The sequence below is a fragment of the Thunnus maccoyii genome, chromosome 3 (genome assembly GCF_910596095.1).
Source record: "Thunnus maccoyii chromosome 3, fThuMac1.1, whole genome shotgun sequence".
NCBI lineage: Eukaryota > Metazoa > Chordata > Actinopteri > Scombriformes > Scombridae > Thunnus > Thunnus maccoyii.
The window spans coordinates 16444429-16463200 of record NC_056535.1 but is presented as its reverse complement, the minus strand read 5'-3'; the positions used below and the strand labels follow the sequence as shown (position 1 = coordinate 16463200).

Below are 18772 nucleotides of genomic sequence, written 5' to 3'. Positions count from 1 at the left end.
GCCGAAATAGCTCAGTTGGGAGAGCGTTAGACTGAAGATCTAAAGGTCCCTGGTTCGATCCCGGGTTTCGGCAGCGAATGTGAAACCTTTTGCCTGTTCTTCGAGGTCAAGTGAGAACACGGTAAGTATTCATTGTGCTTGTGAAAACCATGTTGGTACGCAGCCAAAAACTGGAAAATGCAGATATGTACTCCAGCCCAATTTTAAAGTACAAAGTTAACTTTCATTCTGCAAATAGTAGCATAAGTTGCTCATTGGCATCAAAATGGACGGGATGTTAACCTCACGTTGAGCGTAGTGTTATTATAGTTTTGTATTTTTCATCAGTTTTTATTTTCATTTCGTTTTTAATTTTTGTTTTCAGTTCAGTTTCGTTTCAGTTAGTTTCCAGAGTGTGTTTGCTCGTTTCAGTTTGGCTTTTATTAGTTTCGGTTTTAGTTTTAGTTTAGTTTTTATTAGTTTTAGTTTAGTTTTTATTACTTTCAGTATTCGTTTTAGTTTAGTTTTTATTACTTTCAGTATTAGTTTTAGGGTTTTTTCATTATAATATGGGGGTATTTGTCAGGGGCAAGATTTAAGAAGTTCAGAATAGGTATTAAAATACAAACATAACACTTTGTGAGAGCAATAGACTCAGTCATGTAGACATCTCAGTCTAAATAAAAGTACAGTATGCACTAATGCATCTACATGCTTGATGTTTTGACAAATTTGACCAAATTGACAAAGACTAAAACTAGACTAAAACAAGACATTTTCTGTATATTTTTATTTTATTTTAGATAGTTTTGTAAGTACACAGTTAGTTATATTTTTATTTTTTCTAAAGTCTAGTTTTTATTTCTATAACAGTTCAAATGTATATTCACACCTAGTTTTAGTTTTTAGCTTAGTTTTAGTTAACTATAATAACCTTGGTTGAACATCAAAGTTTAACATACAGAAGTGACTTTCAGAGTGTTAACTTATTGATGCATCATAAGTAGCATTTAATATAACTGCACCAGGTACTGTTTGACATTTTAATCTACACTTACCAGAAATATTAAAAACCTTGCAGTGCAATGCAGTTTTTATGGTGTTGCACAAGACTACAGTATATTCAAAGGTACAAGTGTCACAAAGGAGTTTTTAATTGTGGTTACATGAGTTTTTCAATTGCATTACATTGTAGGGGTGTATAGTATGTAGCAGTTCATCATATTTACAAGCACATACGTTTTCCATGTGAAATCTTAAAGTATGTATAGTACAAAATAAAGTACAAGTACCTCATGTATGCACTTAAATACTCTAATGTGTTACTTTCTTCCTCTGTCAAATGTTTGCGTTTAGCAGTTTTATGTTTCTCATGCTCAGTGAATAACAGTTCACCTGATACAACAATTAGAGAACATTTACATTATGCATACAAGCATGTAGCCTATGTAATGTAATGTAAATCAGCTATATATAGTGCTTACAACCAAAAGGAAACCAGTTCATGTGAAATTTCACCAGGTGGCGGTCTTGTCTAATAAATCATTGAGCCTCATCAAATATTAAAAACAACTCAGCCTGCAGTCTACCTCAAGGCAATTAACTGTGTTAGTATAGAAAGTTCAAATAGACGTTGAGCATTAAACCAAAACTGTAGGTGTTTCTTTAAAATAAATATTGTATCTTATTAGACTCTGACATAATCAACACTGTATGTTCAACAAACAAGCACACCCACTGAATGTGAAAATTTGTGTTTATGTGTTTATGTTTATGTAAAAAGTGTGTTAATGTTAAGTGTACACTGACTTTTTTTTTTATCATTCCAGGATAGACATGTCTACAAAATACAAATGTATACATGTACAAGAACAAAACATCTCTGTTATAGAGATAGTAGAGCACAGGGATAGAAACTCAAGGCTGAATGCTCTAAAGAAACATAGTTTCAGAGGTAATTCCTGAGTTTAGCTCCTGCTGTTACTCAAAATAAGACAATGGCAGGGTTTAGCTCGCATGAAATAAAACAGCATATTAAACACCACATGCTTCATATTCAAGAGAGGACTGTAAATGTCAACGTATCTGCTACATACAGTATAATGGTTCATTTCGCACTTTTAAACAACATGGCAATTCAAAGAGCTTTATGTAAGACATAAAAATGTATTAAGACAGTATATGAAAAAATGAAAGAAAATATACAACATTTTTATTTCCCAGACTTGTCTACTTGTTCCCATTCAGCCTGAGCAAGAGGTGTCACAGCAGGTGGGACAGCGTTCCTAAAACAATGGGGTTCCTCATTCAGTTATTTACATCAATGTACTGGGAGAATGGGGAGGTGTTATCACAGAGGTGTCCGGCAAAAACATGAAGGGTAGTGCAACAAAACAGTTGTTCCTGGCTAATTTGCTTCAGCACAATGCAACATCATCCAGGAAATGTAGTGGGATAAATACTCGGTACAGTAGGGAAAGAACTGTTTTAGCCAATTAAACTGGCACACATGCACACCCCAGTATACTACTGTGAGGAAGTTTTGGCGTTTTGGTTCATATTGCATCTTCTACCGTGCAGTGACTTTCCCACACCAACACATCGCCCTTAGGGCTGTTGTCTCATCATGCTATTGTTGGTTTAAAGGCCCAACATCCCAACAGTTTTATGCTAATCAGTGAGTCACATGACTGCTGTGTGACCTCAGTGTCTCCTGTTTGACGTCATGGAGTGAATTAACTGGCAGAGGTTACAGTAAATCCTGGGAACTCACCACTACCCACTACTACTTAGGAAGCCTTCTGGATAGTTGGCAACACATTTTTTGAATCTTCAAATATAAGCCTGCTAGACTTATTGTTTATTGTTTGGACAGTTTCTAGTTCTCGCTTTTTCAAAATGGGTTCACATTAAAAGTTGCAGTCCTCTCTGTATGATGGCTGAAGCATTCCAAAATGGCTACACAATAACAGAGACCAAATGTGCCATTATATCCCATCAATTCACACATATTTCAGAATCTGCCTTCCTCGTCAGGCACAACCTTACACTCCTCCTACACCCAATACCTCTCTCTCTCTCTCTGTTTACTTCCTTACTCTCTCGAGTAGCTCTCACTCAGTACTTCCTTACTGTACATGAACTTTGATTTTGCATGATGAAATCATATACATCATAACATAAAGGAATTTCACGTTCCCTCTTGCAAACTCATAAAAGAAACAACGAATGAACGTCGACCCCTTGCAACACATTTTTAATCACAAACTAAACATTCGTGTTAGTGGAAACGCTCTCTCTGGACCTCCTCGCTCCCTTACTACTTTCTCTTTATCTACCACACAAAGTAACGTTTATCTGTTTCTATCTCTTGTTTCGGTATTTAACTACTTCCTAAACCTGTTTCTTTGCCTGCGACCATCCACCAGTGGAGACACCACTCCTTAGTTTATTTATACATACCTTTCCTAGAGGAGGCTGAACCCAGTGCACTCTGAACACGACACGTGAGGTGTTTATTTTGTGTGTGTGTGTGTGTGTGTGTGTGTGTGTGTGTGTGTGTGTGTGTGCGCGTGTGTGTTTGCAAAGCAGATACATTGAGAGGGTGTGTGACGGAACGTGTCTTCGATTTGGAAAAAAATTGTTTACATCTATTCTTTTATATTGAACACAATTTACAAGTTTTTTTTCTCAAAACATTCACTCGAACAAACCTCCAAGACATAATAGGGTTTTTTTTGTGTCTGTGTATGTTTTTTGTTTTTAAAAAACTCAACTAATTTATAACCTGACAGAAAGATGTGAAAGGACAATGTTGAGTTCTTTTTTTAATGACTGTTGATTAGTATATTGTGCTCAGTGTTAATAATTTGCTGCAATGCAGACGCTCAGCAGAAAAGCAGGGACCATGACATACAGTAAATGACAGAGAAAAATGATTATCTGTAAAACATTTTCGCTATTAGTCAACGTATAACTGCAGCGTTATTATGTAACAGGCTGTGGCCATGTGGTGCGAGGCAGCAGTTGCGAAAGTCTGGCAGCTATCCCAAACCATGATGTTGAATGTATGAAATGCATAGCTTATACTTTGTGGTACCAGAGTTGTGTATGTGAGAGAGTTCAGTTAGACTCTTTCTGGCAACATCTTGTATAAAGTCACCTATGATTATTTCACTGTTGCATTGACAACTGAGGATAAGTTCTGCATCACCTGGATCACAGTTATAATACAAATCCTTTGTGAGTTAATGACTCAGTGGTGGGACAGATGATTCAGATACAACTCACATGTTTCACATCATTTTGACACTTTGTGGTCAGGTAGAGATTTTGAGGAGACTTAGTGCAATTTTGTGTAAGAATGTGTGTGTGACTGTGTAAAATAATTAAACAATGAATAGTGATCCAGTATAATGTGCAGGATATATATTTTAGGCCAGTTGCTAGTCACAGTTTTACACCTATGCTGATTAGATAGATATTCACTCATACAGCTGAATTGTAGTTGAAGTTAATTTTATACAGCACTGTGTAAAAGTTTTAGGCATTAAAAGTAAAGTGAGAATGCTTACAAAAATATTGCTATAAATTGTTTTAATTTATCAATTAACTTCTTACAAAGTTGAGTAAACAGCAGAAAACTAAATGAAATCAATATTTGCTGTGTGCAGCTTTGCCTTTAAAACAGCAGCAGTTCTCAGTTCACATTAACATAGTTTTTCATGGTAACTTGCAGGTAGGTTGTTGTAACCATCCTGGAGAAAGAATGTTCTTCTGTGGATTTATTATTTAGGCCTCTCAGGTGCTTCTTCATGTAATCCCAGATTGACTCCATGATGTTGAGATCAGGGCTCGGTGGGGGCCATACCATACCATCTGTTGCAGGACTCATCATTCTTCTTGTTGTTGAAAATAGTTCTTTATGACTCTAGCTGTATGCTTGGGGTCATTGTCCTGTCATGAATAAATCTGGGACCAATCAGACACGTCCCTGATGGTATTGCGTAATGGCTAAGAATCTAAACATCTAGGGTGCCTGAAACTTTTGCACAGTACTGTATATTTACTATATAGTGCACTATATCCAAATATATCCAAATTCTGAGTGTAACATTTATGCCGTATAAAGTGCCCTCAAAGATTGCAACAATTAAATGAAAAAAAATTGTCTCAGTAGCATGAACACAACTTTCTGCTGCTAACAATCCTAAAAATCATCGTGGCACATTTTACAGATGCGAAAACCAACAGTTGTGAGACACTACACCTGTCAGTGTTGACGCAGAATGATGATGATTTATATGCATCTGAAATCTACATTTATCACTCACTATATAGTAAACTACTGAGTGTTTCCACAAAAAGAATCCCCTCATATTGCTGATCACCTATAAACTACTGAATGTTGTAGCAGGCAAAGCACAAGTGTAACTAATTATGTTAATGATGGTCCAGCTCCATTTAAGTGTCTCAATGAGTTGTGCTAGTGAGCCAACATGCAAAATACCATGACCCTAGAGCTGGAACACTTAAAATTGAATGCAGCGATTGTTAATTAATGATCTTATGACATGTCAAAATCTCTGCAGTGCAAAAGGTCTGTTGTGTTCTCTCGTGTCAGCCGCTGAGTCGTCTGTTTGTCCAGTGACGCGATTAAGACACGAGAGGACTCACATGTGTTAGACTCAGCAGTTTGTATGTCAGCACTGAAGACCGGATGAACGCTTTGTTTTGCATTGCTGAGACTCTGAATAGTCCCACTTCCTGTATTTACCCAAGCCCACTCCCAAGTGCACTTCCTCTTTTCAGACCTTAGATTGCCCTTGAGTAGCCTTTATTGTACTGGCCTAAAGAAGCCACAGCCACAGCCATTGAACTTGGGTAGGAAACAGGATGACCGACGCCCCAGGGTTAATACATGAAGTGAAGTTAGAGAAAGTGAGACCCAGACACACACAAAAAAGAGCCAGAGATGGGTATTGTTTCATTCAAGTGCAGACTGTGGTCTTTCTCTTAGTTACAGGCATAGTGCCAAATACATGAAGGCCATTCTGATTCACTCATTCCCAAAGAATAAGGCCTTTACCTGTTTCTAGTTCCCCCTGCACCAGATGGCTAATGTTCATGCACAACAGAAAGCAACACAAAAGGGCCGGATAATGGGGCTATCTATCCAGGTTAGGAGCATATATTCAAATTTGATGAGACTCTAAAATATAAACCATTCTAGGTCACTGTTTGGATTTATTTTTGGAAATGTCTACATGTACTGTCAGCACAGTATAAGCTGTGTTGTTGTATGATATTATAGAGAACACAATTTCACTGATTATAATACTCTCTCCATCTTGGAAAATAACGTAACTTAGACAAACCAGAATCAGGTTATATCAGAAGAACTTGTTTTGCCTGTGTGATTTGGTCTGAAAAACAGAAAAAGCCAGTTTGTTTGTTTTTTTGCCATTTTCCTCATGTCAGAGTGAGGTTTGAGCAATAGCAGCCACTGCAACAGGTGTGCAACAGGTAAAGAGAGACATAGAAATCCTTATCACGGAGTCACGTTCATTGCTCAGTTAACATTTTTTTACAGATTTGACTCTGGCATTTCCTTGTGCCATGTCAGTCTGGGTATTATACATAATGTTATATAACCATTTGATATGACCCTATCATAGTCAGGTTAGACAATTCAGGTTGGACAATTGTCTAACAAACCAAAAGCATTTCTGGTAATATTGTCAGTGACTTCAGGGCTGTTACAGTCAGTGCATTTGGACCTTGTTTTTAAAAGACTTATTTCTTATCATGTATGTGGTAGATAAGGAGGCTGGGGATCTTGTTTGTGAACTTGTACCTCTTCTATCTCTGTTGTTCCCACCATTGCTGCCTGTGCTGTTCTATTCATCACAGACAGCAAGAAAATGAAAACATAAATGTGGAACTCCCATCAGGTATATCAGGGCAAAACAATCACAATCAAGTTTTCCTTTTCATTTTGTTTTTCCTTTCATTTCCCAGTAAATAACTACTTTCACTCCGGCTTTTAGTTGAGTGTTGTGAGTCAGTTATCTCAGCATCACACCTGTGCCTAAAAACTCCTGTAATTGATATGAAGGTCAGTGTATTTAGGCTGCAGTTACAGATTTGCTCAAATGTTTCCTGTCAGCAACAAATGAAGTGAAAAGTATAGTTGAGTTCTGTTTGCCTTGCGGCAGCAGCTCCTATTCTTCTGTTGTTATCTCAGTAACAGAAAAAATGAATATCAGATCAAATGTTCCTAACTGAAAAGTGTATTTGTTTTTATGGTGGAAGATGGTAATGTTCTCTGGTTATTTACAGAGTATTTATAGTACCTTACAGCTGAACATGGGGTTAACATACTCAAACATTCAACAAACATTCAGCAGATCGAGAGAACGAATTTGATGTTTTTGTCTTTTGTAATGTTTGTAGATAGAGATTATGTCTAAAACTATAAAGTGTTTTTCTGCTGTCTTTTCATTTTTTGGTCTAGACAAGGATTTTGTTTAAGACTTATAAATATCCTTTCAGGAATATAATGTACAAACCACACCCTGCAGAAAGCATAGCCCTGAGCTGTAACTCATTTATGGAAAACTGGGAAGATGCCAGAACATTTGGTCTAAACCTTCTCTTGTAAGTTAGCCAGCAAATCAAGGAACTGATCTACTGTCAGCATCTGTTGCGTACTTGAAAATGTGACTCTGCCATACGATAGATGTCCTATGATAGAAAGCATTTAACAGGGTCTCTTTTGACTTGTATGATCTCTGGTCGTGTCTCCTCTCCTCTCCTCTCTCTCCTCAGTTGTTGATAGACAGCAGTGTAATGCGATCCAGTGAGACGCATGCCACAGAGACTCTTTACTGAAAAGGATTTGCAGCACTAGGCCTTCTATGTCAGGGTAAGAATTCCCATTGACCAGTACATTGCAAAGTCTTTATTTATAGCATGGGAATGAACCTTAAAAGAGTGCTGGCATGAGGTGGCTGCTGCAATGTGTTAGGGGTTATTGTCGCTGTGACCCCTGTCATAGCTGTGTCCTGTTGCTCAGATCAGGAGGAAACACAACGAGGGTGTTGGCAGGGTGCATGTGCACATTTAGTGAATGTGAGATAGTCAGAGAAAGAGTCTAACTCAGCACTGACTCCAGCAAAAAGAAAATTATCCTGAAAGCCCTGACAGTGAGGCATATCGTTTGACAGAAAGGTACAGATAAGCGCTTGATGATTCCGGTAAGTCCTCTGATGATAGGGGAGCTGGTCCAGTCAAAGCCCAATGATAGGTCAACTCTGATGTTTCAGGGATTCACAGAGGCAGTGGTGTCATCTGTTAAACACCCGTGGTCAGTGGGGAGTCACTGGCAGCGTTTGGCATCGCCTTTGCCAGGTGACCTTAAGTGCGGTAGGACTGTCAGTTCAGCAGATATGAGGTTTTATAAACACCAGGTGAAGCAACCATATCTTTGCAAGCCTACCAATCATCCTCCTCCCTCTGTGTGTTTATGTAGACCTAGTGTCATGTATTCACCCGCCCTGCCCGCTGTTTAGACAGATCAGATGGTTTCTTGATCCAGGAAAGAGAGAGTGGTTTGAGAGTTCATTGTGTTTGGCAAAAAGGACTTGACTACACTGCTGCAGTACACAATGATGCAGTAATGAAACATATCAGCAGACAGCAGACTTTACAAGTTTGCAATAATTGGTTAAGTTAATTTTGAGTCTGCTAATATTTCAGTCCCACATCAGCAACAGCCATTCAAATTCCTGCTACATTTGATTTGATGATCACCTTACTCTGGACTAGATCTTGATCCATCCTCTTTGAAATTAGTATCCTCAGCCAAGATCACTAATTGACAGCAGCGATGCCCTGATTATCAGGATAATTGTCGCACCCTCGAGGTCCTCTCATTTTTCACACGTGTTGGGACATTGCTGAGGTCACTATGAGATGAGATCATTTTACTCTATTCTTACCGTTTCTCTTGGGAACCTCAAAAACGGGTCGGTGTAATTATCACTCTGAACTCATTCTGTCTTTGCTCTCATTGACAGAAACTTATGCACATTGTAGTATACTGGAATATTGATTGTGTGTGGTGTTAAGTTGCCGGCTGGATCCACTGATCCATCACGCGTCAGAGGAATCGTGGTGTTACATTACCACATACCTGCATCTCAGAACACAAGGTGAAAGGGTTAGGATGAATAAGTGATGCGTTCAGGGCCTGAGAAGCACTAAAACACACACACACACACACACACACACACACACACACACACACACACACAGACTATCATGTGACACCAGCAGCATTACTCCTACCAGTCCATAAAGCCTGTGTACTATATGTATCCAGTGATTGTAAGTTTGATGTAAACTCAATTAGAGCTAATCACGTCATATAGAGAGGTAGAAGCATCATATTTATATTTTTAGGTACATTAGCTCTTAAATGTGATTAATTTACTTGATGGAGAAAATATATTCCAGTCTAGACCTGCAAAATGGTCATTCTCAGATGTATGTAGTGTACATAAAGAAAGGCTTTTTCAGCAACAGCAACAATATTGTACATGCAAACTTATTGTATGTGCATGGAAACATCAGTGCCTGCCTAATTGACTCCTACATGAGGCTTGAGATGTTTTAGCATCTTGTATTAGCTACAGTGTTGAAAGGAACTTAAATGTTTTCATCTTCTGAATAAAATCTCAACTTTCCTCCTTCAATGAATGTGTGCAGATAAAATATCAACATTTTTATGATAACAAATGACATTGAGTAATTAATTAATTGAGCAATTAATTTGAATGAAAGGATTTTTGAATGCTAAGTCTAGCTAAATCTTATAATGTGCTTATCTTTGCCAGAAACATATTTTTTTTCTCAGCTGTGAATAAAAATATTAACAATACAAATAATTTTGTCTTTCCACATTTCCTTTTATTTTATTTGTCAAATTAAGACCATTATATCTCACTGAAAGGAGCAATTATATCCTGATGTCTCCCCTGAAAAAAAGTTTCCTATCACTGTATGAAACACACCAGAATTTAGTTTTTGAAAGTTATCTTCTTGTGACCCCATCTACCTCAATTACGTGAAGCACTCGCAGTGAGATAATGAGAAAGGTCTATGGTGTATAATGCGATGGACTCTGTAGAAGCTCCTGCTTTTCTCAGAGACAAGTCTAGCTAGTTCATAATAATTATCTTTAGACATTTCAACATCAACCAGCCATACGTATCTTGCAGATAATTATTCTATTCAAAGAAATCTCTCTCCTTCAATTGTAGAAAGAATAAATATTACTCAACCATTGCAAGAACTTTGTCTCCATTCCTCTTTCTCAAGCCAAGCCTGTCAGGAATCAGTTGTCTCCCTCTGGGAGTTGTGCAGCTGTAACGTGCAGACGATCAGTTTCCCTGAACCTTATGTAAGCAAAAGGTCTCTGTGCCGGACACACTTGTGCTTGCGTTTGCTCCTTGTGGTGATGCTTGCTTGAGTTCCAGGTCAGCTAAGCTCTGCTGACACACTGGCTCGCCGCAGAAGATAGATAACTGATAAGGAGCTATTCATGCACAGACACACGCAAATGCATCAGCATATCACAAACACACTCACATGCACATGTTTTTACACTCGTGCACAAATCCTCAGAGATTTCTTTTAATTTTTTTTACATTTACTTAGTATGTTGTGTTTAGGCGTCTTGCTGTGACTAAAGTAAGCAGAAGTTGAGTGTTGACTTTAGCTGGTGACAAGATCTCTGACAGCTCACTTTTCACCTCCGACTTAGGCAAGAGGGAGTTCGGGGAATTCTCTGTTGGCCTCGGTTGGTCTGAGCATGCTCTTTGGGAGGAAGGTGTGGCATGGAGAGAATGGAGGAAGAAGGGATTCAGACGTAACAGATGGAAAGAGGAGATGGAGCTAAAGTGGACTTTGCCTTTAAATAATCCGACTGTTGCTGACATCTTTCTCTTATACTGCCACTATAAGGTTACCCACTTTTTATACTTGTACTAGAAATCTATATTTCTATTTCTATATTGTTTCAGACCTTTGCCTAAAAGTGTCAAACAACAATTATTCTACATGCATCAATTCTTCAATTCTTTCACAGATGTTTTTATGATCTTGATGGAGTGTTTCTATTTGGGTATAGCTGTATGCGTAAGTCCACTGACACTGGATGTTAAGGTATCTTAGTTGGAGTAAGAGGTGGAAAATGTGCCAAGAGATGTATGGAGAGAAGTGATTGCAAACTCTTAAGGTTTCTATCTCAGCTCCCCCTTCCTCTCTGGCTATATTTAAGCTGTTCTCGTTAAGAGCAAATGTGTCCCCTTATACTCTGGCACAGGCTGTAATTTACATCTCTTTCTCTCCTACTAAACGACAAGGCTGTTTTTAGCACTGTCTCTGTAGGTTACTTCCATCCCACCCTAATGACCCAAGAAGATTTTCTGGGTTGCTCCTATTCGCTTGTTCCTTGTCTAACTTTTCTCAGATAGTTTACCTTAAGCCTGGGGAGGCCTGTCCCAGTTCCCAGCTCTTTTTTGGCAGGACAACTGTTTTTTAAGGGATAATAGGTGGGAAATACAGATTAGTTTGGAAAATCTCCTGACTTCTCATCTGCCTCATTTCATTATGTCTTACCAGTGCAGTTCCTGCTGGCATAATTAACACTTCACTTAATTTATTTGCTTAAAAGCCCTGCTACGTCCGTGCTCCTGACAGCACAAGGCAAATGGAGACAGCGTTCATTGGGAGTTTGTGTTGACATTTGTTTTCACAGAGTAAGCCACTCTCTTTGCTGGCAGTGCCCTCCGTCTGCTGCCACAGTGTTCTCACCCAGTCTGTGTTCTCAGAGGAGAGGGCCAAATGGCCTTTGCTGCCTGCCAGTCCAGTCACTTTACATCCACGGCCCCTTCTATTTTATCCTGTCTCTTCATTGTTCTTTCTGTCCTCCTTTTGTCTGATCCTTTTTCTTGATCTCCGGGATTTACTGCGGGTGGGCTCGGGGGTCAGGGTTATGCAACCCCAGGATTATTCCACAGGACAAATTGAGTCAGACAGGCTGAAACTACAGTACATAGGCCAGAAGTTCAGACACATTCCTATAGAGCTGGTTAGAGAAAAGAATACACTTTTTTTCATATTAAAAGTTGATAGATGAATAGGTGGATACTTTTGGAAGTGTGTCTGATGTTAGGATACCTTATTTGTTTACTGTAAACTATTTACTTAATAACTGTGCTTTGAGCTGGTTACCTAACTAACCTTCCTCGACCCTCCTCCTCTTCACTTTTGGCACAGTTTGCTTTGACAATGTCCCTAATACTGCTCATACAAGGACAGATGACTGGCACCTGTGGCAGTGGCCTGCTCTGGTCTGGGTCCCAGAGCCCTGCGGGATTTCCATAAAACCCCTCCTGTCACTAAGGCTCACTGGGTCTAGTTTCCTTTGGCACCAGAAAGTGACAGAAAGAGAGCAACAAATGATACAGGGATTTAGGATGGAATGGCTTCTGGTTGCCATTTGCTACCCTAGAGACCGTATATCTCATGTGTCCAACCTCCTTAATATTTTTTTTATCAACCTGCTGCCAATGCTCCATTCATCGCCAGTCTTGGCTAACACACCATCCTCTAACCCGCTCCGTGACATATTCACAGTTTGGATTGGATGCTGAGGAATTTCCCTAACATATCCAGTCCTATTTTAAGGGAATTTTAGTTCTTGGTACTTCTTGGTATCCACTTAAGGTTGCATAATTTACAGAGCAACGCCCATCCATTTTAACAAGTCTATTATTGAGTCCTAAAATCTTGTTTTCCTAAAATAAGTGCACAAAATCTGTCAGTAAATAAGATTATTTGCTCTTTTTCTAAAACAAATCACCATGTTTAAGAGGTGTTTCTCTCTGTAGATTACTGTAATGCAATTAGCTATATGTGATCCATTCAACACAAAGCTGTAGTACATTATGCAACACTCCTGCATGTTATGTACTGTGTGTGACTATTACTGGAGATTACTGGAGATGAAGGGTCTGGGACGGTCCCAGTAGCAGGGTAAATGCTGTCATGCCCTACACATCACTGGTGACGCAGAACAATGATCTACAGTGTAGTAATGCACACACCTTCACCCTCCCTCTGTCACTATCATCTACAATGTCATCGTTCTCACGTTGTCCCAATAGACTGCAGCAAAAAACCTGCCCCGGTTATTTACCCACCTAAATGACCTCGACCACAGTCACTACCACATTACCACAGAAGCCCATTGCTGTGCAGTCGTCACAATCACAGAATGTCATTAACACATTTCCAGCCACCTCCTCCACTTTCACACCAAAGATGCTGCAGTATCTGACTGAGGCATGACTGTTTTCCTGTAAGGACATTAGCAGATCAACTACTGGGAGCCGTTCGTCCTTAACAACCATTCTATCTACTGCTGAGAATTAACGCACATCCTCCAATAACACTTTATAGTGATGCTGTATTTTGTGTTATTAATTTGTAAATAGTCACATTTACTGTACATACAGAAGAGAAGCATGGCAATTCTGGGAAGACAGCCATGTCGTGTTTATACTGGACATCAGAGACTCTTTACTTTTGTGAATACAAAAAAAAAAAAAAATAACAGGAAATTACTTTTTGGGATGCGTTTGGGAAAATGTAGGCCCAGTTTCTTAGAATTTAGGAAATGACAGAGTGAGGAAATGACTAAACAACAAAAGAAATGTAAATTTCTCATCTCATGTCAGCCCAGAGTAACATGGAGGAGCAATATGGTTTCCATTGCTAAATGTGGAGATGGGAATCTATGACTGAAGGCTGCTAATGTACAGTATGTAGGCTCTTTATTCACTTATTCATTAATTCCATTAAATGCACAGAATTTTTATTATTTGGGCTTGTACATTGCTTTATAATACTATATTTGGTAAGAAATTTATTATTTCAGGCATGTGATTAATTATATATATACTTATATATCCTATATATGTAGTATAATATATATATATATATATATATATATTTTAACTGTATGTATGTCATATCAACTTTTGATACCATTAGAGTTTAGGCAACCCCAGCATAGTAATGCCAATAAATGCATGTAATGCTAATAGTCATGGTAATGAAGGCATTTGGTTATAATTCATATTATTTGTTAAAATATAAAGATTCAGTAGTATCTAGTGTTATCCACTTTAAAATAACTGCACATCCTCCTCCTCCGTGTGTTTTACTGAGGGCTTTCCATGTCTCTATTCGTGTCTCTATACTGAATGTCTGTCTGGTATTTTTCCACTGAATTTATGGAGGAAGATGAGGTGGTGAATGCTTCATATAAAGGCTGAGGTTTTCTTGTGGTCTGTGTTAAGTAGCATTCACCCTTCATCCTGCATCCTTCCTCCTTACTTTTCGTCTTCCTTTACGGCGTCACTCTGAGCACTGCAGCGCTGTGCTTGGAAAATTCCACACTGCAGCAAAGAGAGGGGTGGCAGCAGAGAGAGATAGAGAGAGAGAGACGCAGGTGGGATGGGGGAGGGAAGAGATGAGAATACACTCAAAAGAAGTAATCGATGATGTGAGTTTGTCAATATGTCGTAGGAGGAACTGGTTAACACTTTGAATGATGCAAATACTGCAAGTGAGATATGTGATAAGAGAGAGAAGGGTGTGTTTGCATCTGCAGTTATGAATAAGTGCATATGCAAATGATGAGAAGACATTGCATGGCAAAACTGGGGAAAGCTAATGCATTGAAGGATTTATTTTGAATATTTTTTCAGATTTACCCTAAGCAACACACTATCAAGTGCAAATACAATTACAAGGACAAGGTGAGGACAGTGATGTGTTAGAGGGAACATGTTATACATAAGAGGAGGAGGGAGAGCTGTACTGTATTTTGAATTTGAACAGAGAGATGGAGAGTGATCTAGAGCAAGTGAGTGATGGAAGGATGGGGAGGTGTAGCTCTTTAGTCATAGTAACCTCTGCAGAAACGTGCATCCACCATCACGTGCACTGAGGATAAGCAAAAAAAGCACTGCAGTACCCCGATACTACTGCTCAGAGCAAGCACCCACAAATACTTAATCACAGAGCTGCAGCCTGATCTGCACCCCCACTCCAATACAGTAGCTATATTTATACTTTTTATGTTCTCATATCTGTTTGAACATAACATTGCTACTTATTTAGTTAACCCTAACCCCGGCACAAGTTGTTTTTCAATACATTGAATCCATTGTTGGATTTACATTAATATACTGTAGAAACATAATTATCTTGTATTCAGAGTAAGAGTAACTCACCCAAACTAACAGGGACTAGATACCAATGTGACATTGAAACACACTCAACATCAAGTGCTACAAAACAGACGTCACAATGTTACAGTCAATCAACCCGCCTCAGGGATCTGTTCCACACAGATTGATTCGAAACAACTAATGTGTTATTGATTGACAACACGTAGTTTGCAGATGGTGGAAGGAAAGTGGTAGGAAAGTTAGGGAAGATTGAGACACGTGAATGGAAGACAGGTGTGCTACTAGTGCTCATTAAAGGGTTCATTACATTCAGTCCACATTTTTCAACACTATTTATAACGAGGCTAAGTCCTAAGTGCCGCTCATTCTAGTTTGTAGCAATGCTGTTTTAGGCCTGTTTTAATTTGCAAAGACTGTCTCGTGCTGCAGGGAAGTTCAGGTCTACCTTTTGAGTCAGCACTTTCAGGTTTCTTTAGGGAAATGAACAAACTTTTTGTGATGCTGCCTCAGGAGCAAAGCAGCATCTATGAGTCAGATGTACACTGAAAACGTGAACTAGGATATCTGCAGGTTTGTCATCTTAAGGTATAATGCTTTATGCTGTCACGTGTATTATCTGAGGTGTTACTGTTCAGTTCATTTTGAGCTTGAGTCAGCTTGTTGAAGTGCTTGTGAAAACTACTTTCAGGTGCAACAAAACATCTCTTAAATATTCAGGAACTGAAAGGAAAGACTGAAGCTGAAAAGACTAAAACTCAAGTTATGCCACATACATTTATCTAAATGACTACCTGAAAGTTTTGTTCATTGCTCTTAAATGATAAAAGCAGAGGTTTTTAAGAGATTTAGACTTTGAGCTTATGTTAGTGAGCTGAAACCAGATCCGAGATGGAACAAGTTGTTGGAAACCAACTGTATTCCCACGTATGTATTTGTGTGCTTGTTTGCATCATGGAAATGCTGCTCAACCTGTAGTTTACAGCTGTGAATTATTCAAACTTCAGTTGTGCCCTGAAACTTAAACAGCCAAGCTCTTGTTACAGTTAACCTTCAACTGCTAAGTCAGTAAAGAAAAAGAAAATGTTTGCATTGTGTTTCTGCTGTGCCTATGACTATTGTAAGTAGTCTTGGCTGTGCAATACTTAAAGTCTCTCACATTTCCTCCTATTATAAATATAAAGAAGTGTAAGTAAAGTGGTGCACAATGTGGATTTATGTAGGCACTCAGGTACTCTAACCTGTTTACATTTGCTGCGATCCCTCAAACTTAGAGACCCTGATGTGGAGTTGCTAAACATGCAGCTCTGGATTCTATGTAATGTAATACTAGGAACTCTAGTTCAGTTTTTGGATCAGAAATAGAAGTTTGGGGAATGCATGATAACTCTCAAAGCACTCCACTATAACTCTTTCCTGTCAGGAGCCCTGGGGAAAAAAATGAAGCAAGACCCCTCTTTTTCTCTCCTAACTCACGCCAGAAGCTCGAAACTGCGATGGCATTTTCGAATAGATGCTGCTGTGAATGATATTGCCAGTGAGTCACTCAAAGTCAACAAAACCATCTGGACAGTGTATTAAGGGACTCATTAAGGACTCGACTAAGCAACAGTGGCTGCACGTGCAAGCAGCTTTATATGCTGCAAATTGAGAACACTTGGGACCCAGAAAGACTTAGACTGAGCCTGTTTTGCTGTGGACACTGGGTTAGCAGAGTTGACCTGACCTGGGTCACTGCTGCTGCTGATGATAGCAAGTGGATACAAAGTATATGCAACCGCAGAGTCAATAGCAGCCCTCTCTAAACCGCTTCTGACAGCATGAGATATTGATGGTTTCTCACCATGATAGCACTAATCAGTGGTATTGAATCAGGGCTCTAATTAAAAACAAAAGAAACTGGTGTGTAATGAATTGGCTCCATAGTGACAGCCGTGATCCACATTTAGGGATCCAAAAAAAATACATGATGGCCTTGAAATAAGATGTACTGAAAGCCAGATGTACTCCAGACCTCTCCTGTCTGCACACAAACCAACTTTATGTGTGTAAGAAACTTAAATCAGGAAGCTAACATTTTGTCCCATGCAGGAAATACCTCCCGTGGTTGCAGAAAGTAAGTTTTATGGCCTAGTCAGTATTGCAAAAGTCCCGTTAACATTATTCTTAATTTGTTCAGACCTAACAAACACTAAAATGCTTTTAAGACCTTAGCGACTTTACCATAGTCACCCACCAGCTGCCAGCTAACCTCAAAACTTAACAAATGAAATGTTGCAGTTGCCAGACTTGCTTATTAGCTTTTCAGCAGCAGTCATTACACAGAACTAAGCTCATTCACACTCGAGCACCAGTGTTGTCTGGTGACGCAGGTCTGCTCACCCCAAGTTGATAACAAATAAGATCCAGATTTTACGTGAGTTGTGATGCAAGCTTTGTGAAAAGAGTATCTTTGCAGATAAAGACATTAGCGTGCACCAGATACAGTGGCTATGGCATTGATGGCATAAAACATATAAATCTAAACTCGTCATGAAGACGTTTGTCCTTTAGGAATGTGATTGTCCAAATGCTGGTAATCTCACAATATAATGAGTAATAGCAGATCCATGCGTACACAGCACTGGAGGTGACATGACTAGTACATGTTTTAAGCAACCCAATCGCCAGAACAAAATGTTTGCATTGAATGTTTCTGCAAACCACAGAAACGTTGAATATATACATTTCAACACGTGTAATACATACCATATCAACACTTCTACAAATGTAGCATATTAACATTTCTACCCGTTGAATAATGATGTTGTATGGTGTGACAACGATGTGGTTAAGGTCTGGTTAGGTTTAGGCACAAAGACCACTTAGTTAGGGTTAGGGAAAGATCATGGTTTGGGTTAAAATAAAATTAAAAATAAAATAAAAACAGCCGATGTCTCACTAAAAACACCCGGTTTTCATTCGGTTTTCTCCGGATGAAAACCTGACATCTCGCATAAAACACCAGCTTTTTTCAGTTGAAACCGGAAGCGGGCATTGATTCGAGGTGGTCTCGAACCGTGCCCTCTGCTGATTTCCAGCTTGCTACCAAGAAACTTACTAACCATCTACCGACCCTTCCTCCTCCTCCTAATAGGAAAGATCAGCTCATATAGATCGCATGTGAAATACGTCACTTTAGAAATGTTTAGATGATACATATTTTGGAAATGTTGAGATGATACTTTTGTTGATATTTTGATATGATACATATTGTTGAAATGTTAATATGCTACGTTTTGTAGAAATGTTGATATGACACGTATTACACGTGTTGAAACGTAGATATTCAACATTTCTGTGGTTTGCAGAGATGTACAATGCCAACGTTTTATTCTTGCGACCAGGCTGGTTTTAAGCCTATTTACTATAAATCAAGTATATATTTTGAGTTTTGATTTAGTTCTATGTCTTCCAGGAAGTATGAT

The 18772-nt window shown here is 38.9% G+C and overlaps 1 protein-coding gene and 1 non-coding gene across 3 annotated transcripts in view; both read left to right on the top strand.

Moving 5' to 3' along the window:
• On the top strand, window positions 1-73 carry trnaf-gaa. The gene has a single exon. It is a non-coding gene; the product is annotated as a tRNA-Phe (tRNA).
• Window positions 37-18772, top strand: part of ip6k2b (inositol hexakisphosphate kinase 2b) — a 35437-nt gene continuing 16701 nt past the window's right edge. The window contains exon 1 of one of the 2 annotated variants that reach the window (XM_042406300.1): window positions 37-121. Coding sequence is in view for 1 of the 2 variants with exons in the window: in XM_042406299.1 (XP_042262233.1) it covers window positions 7899-7906 (8 nt within the window). In the remaining variant the exon portion in view is untranslated. Of the gene's footprint in view, window positions 122-7883; window positions 7907-18772 lie in introns of those variants that run through there. The other variant, XM_042406299.1, reaches the window with a different exon arrangement.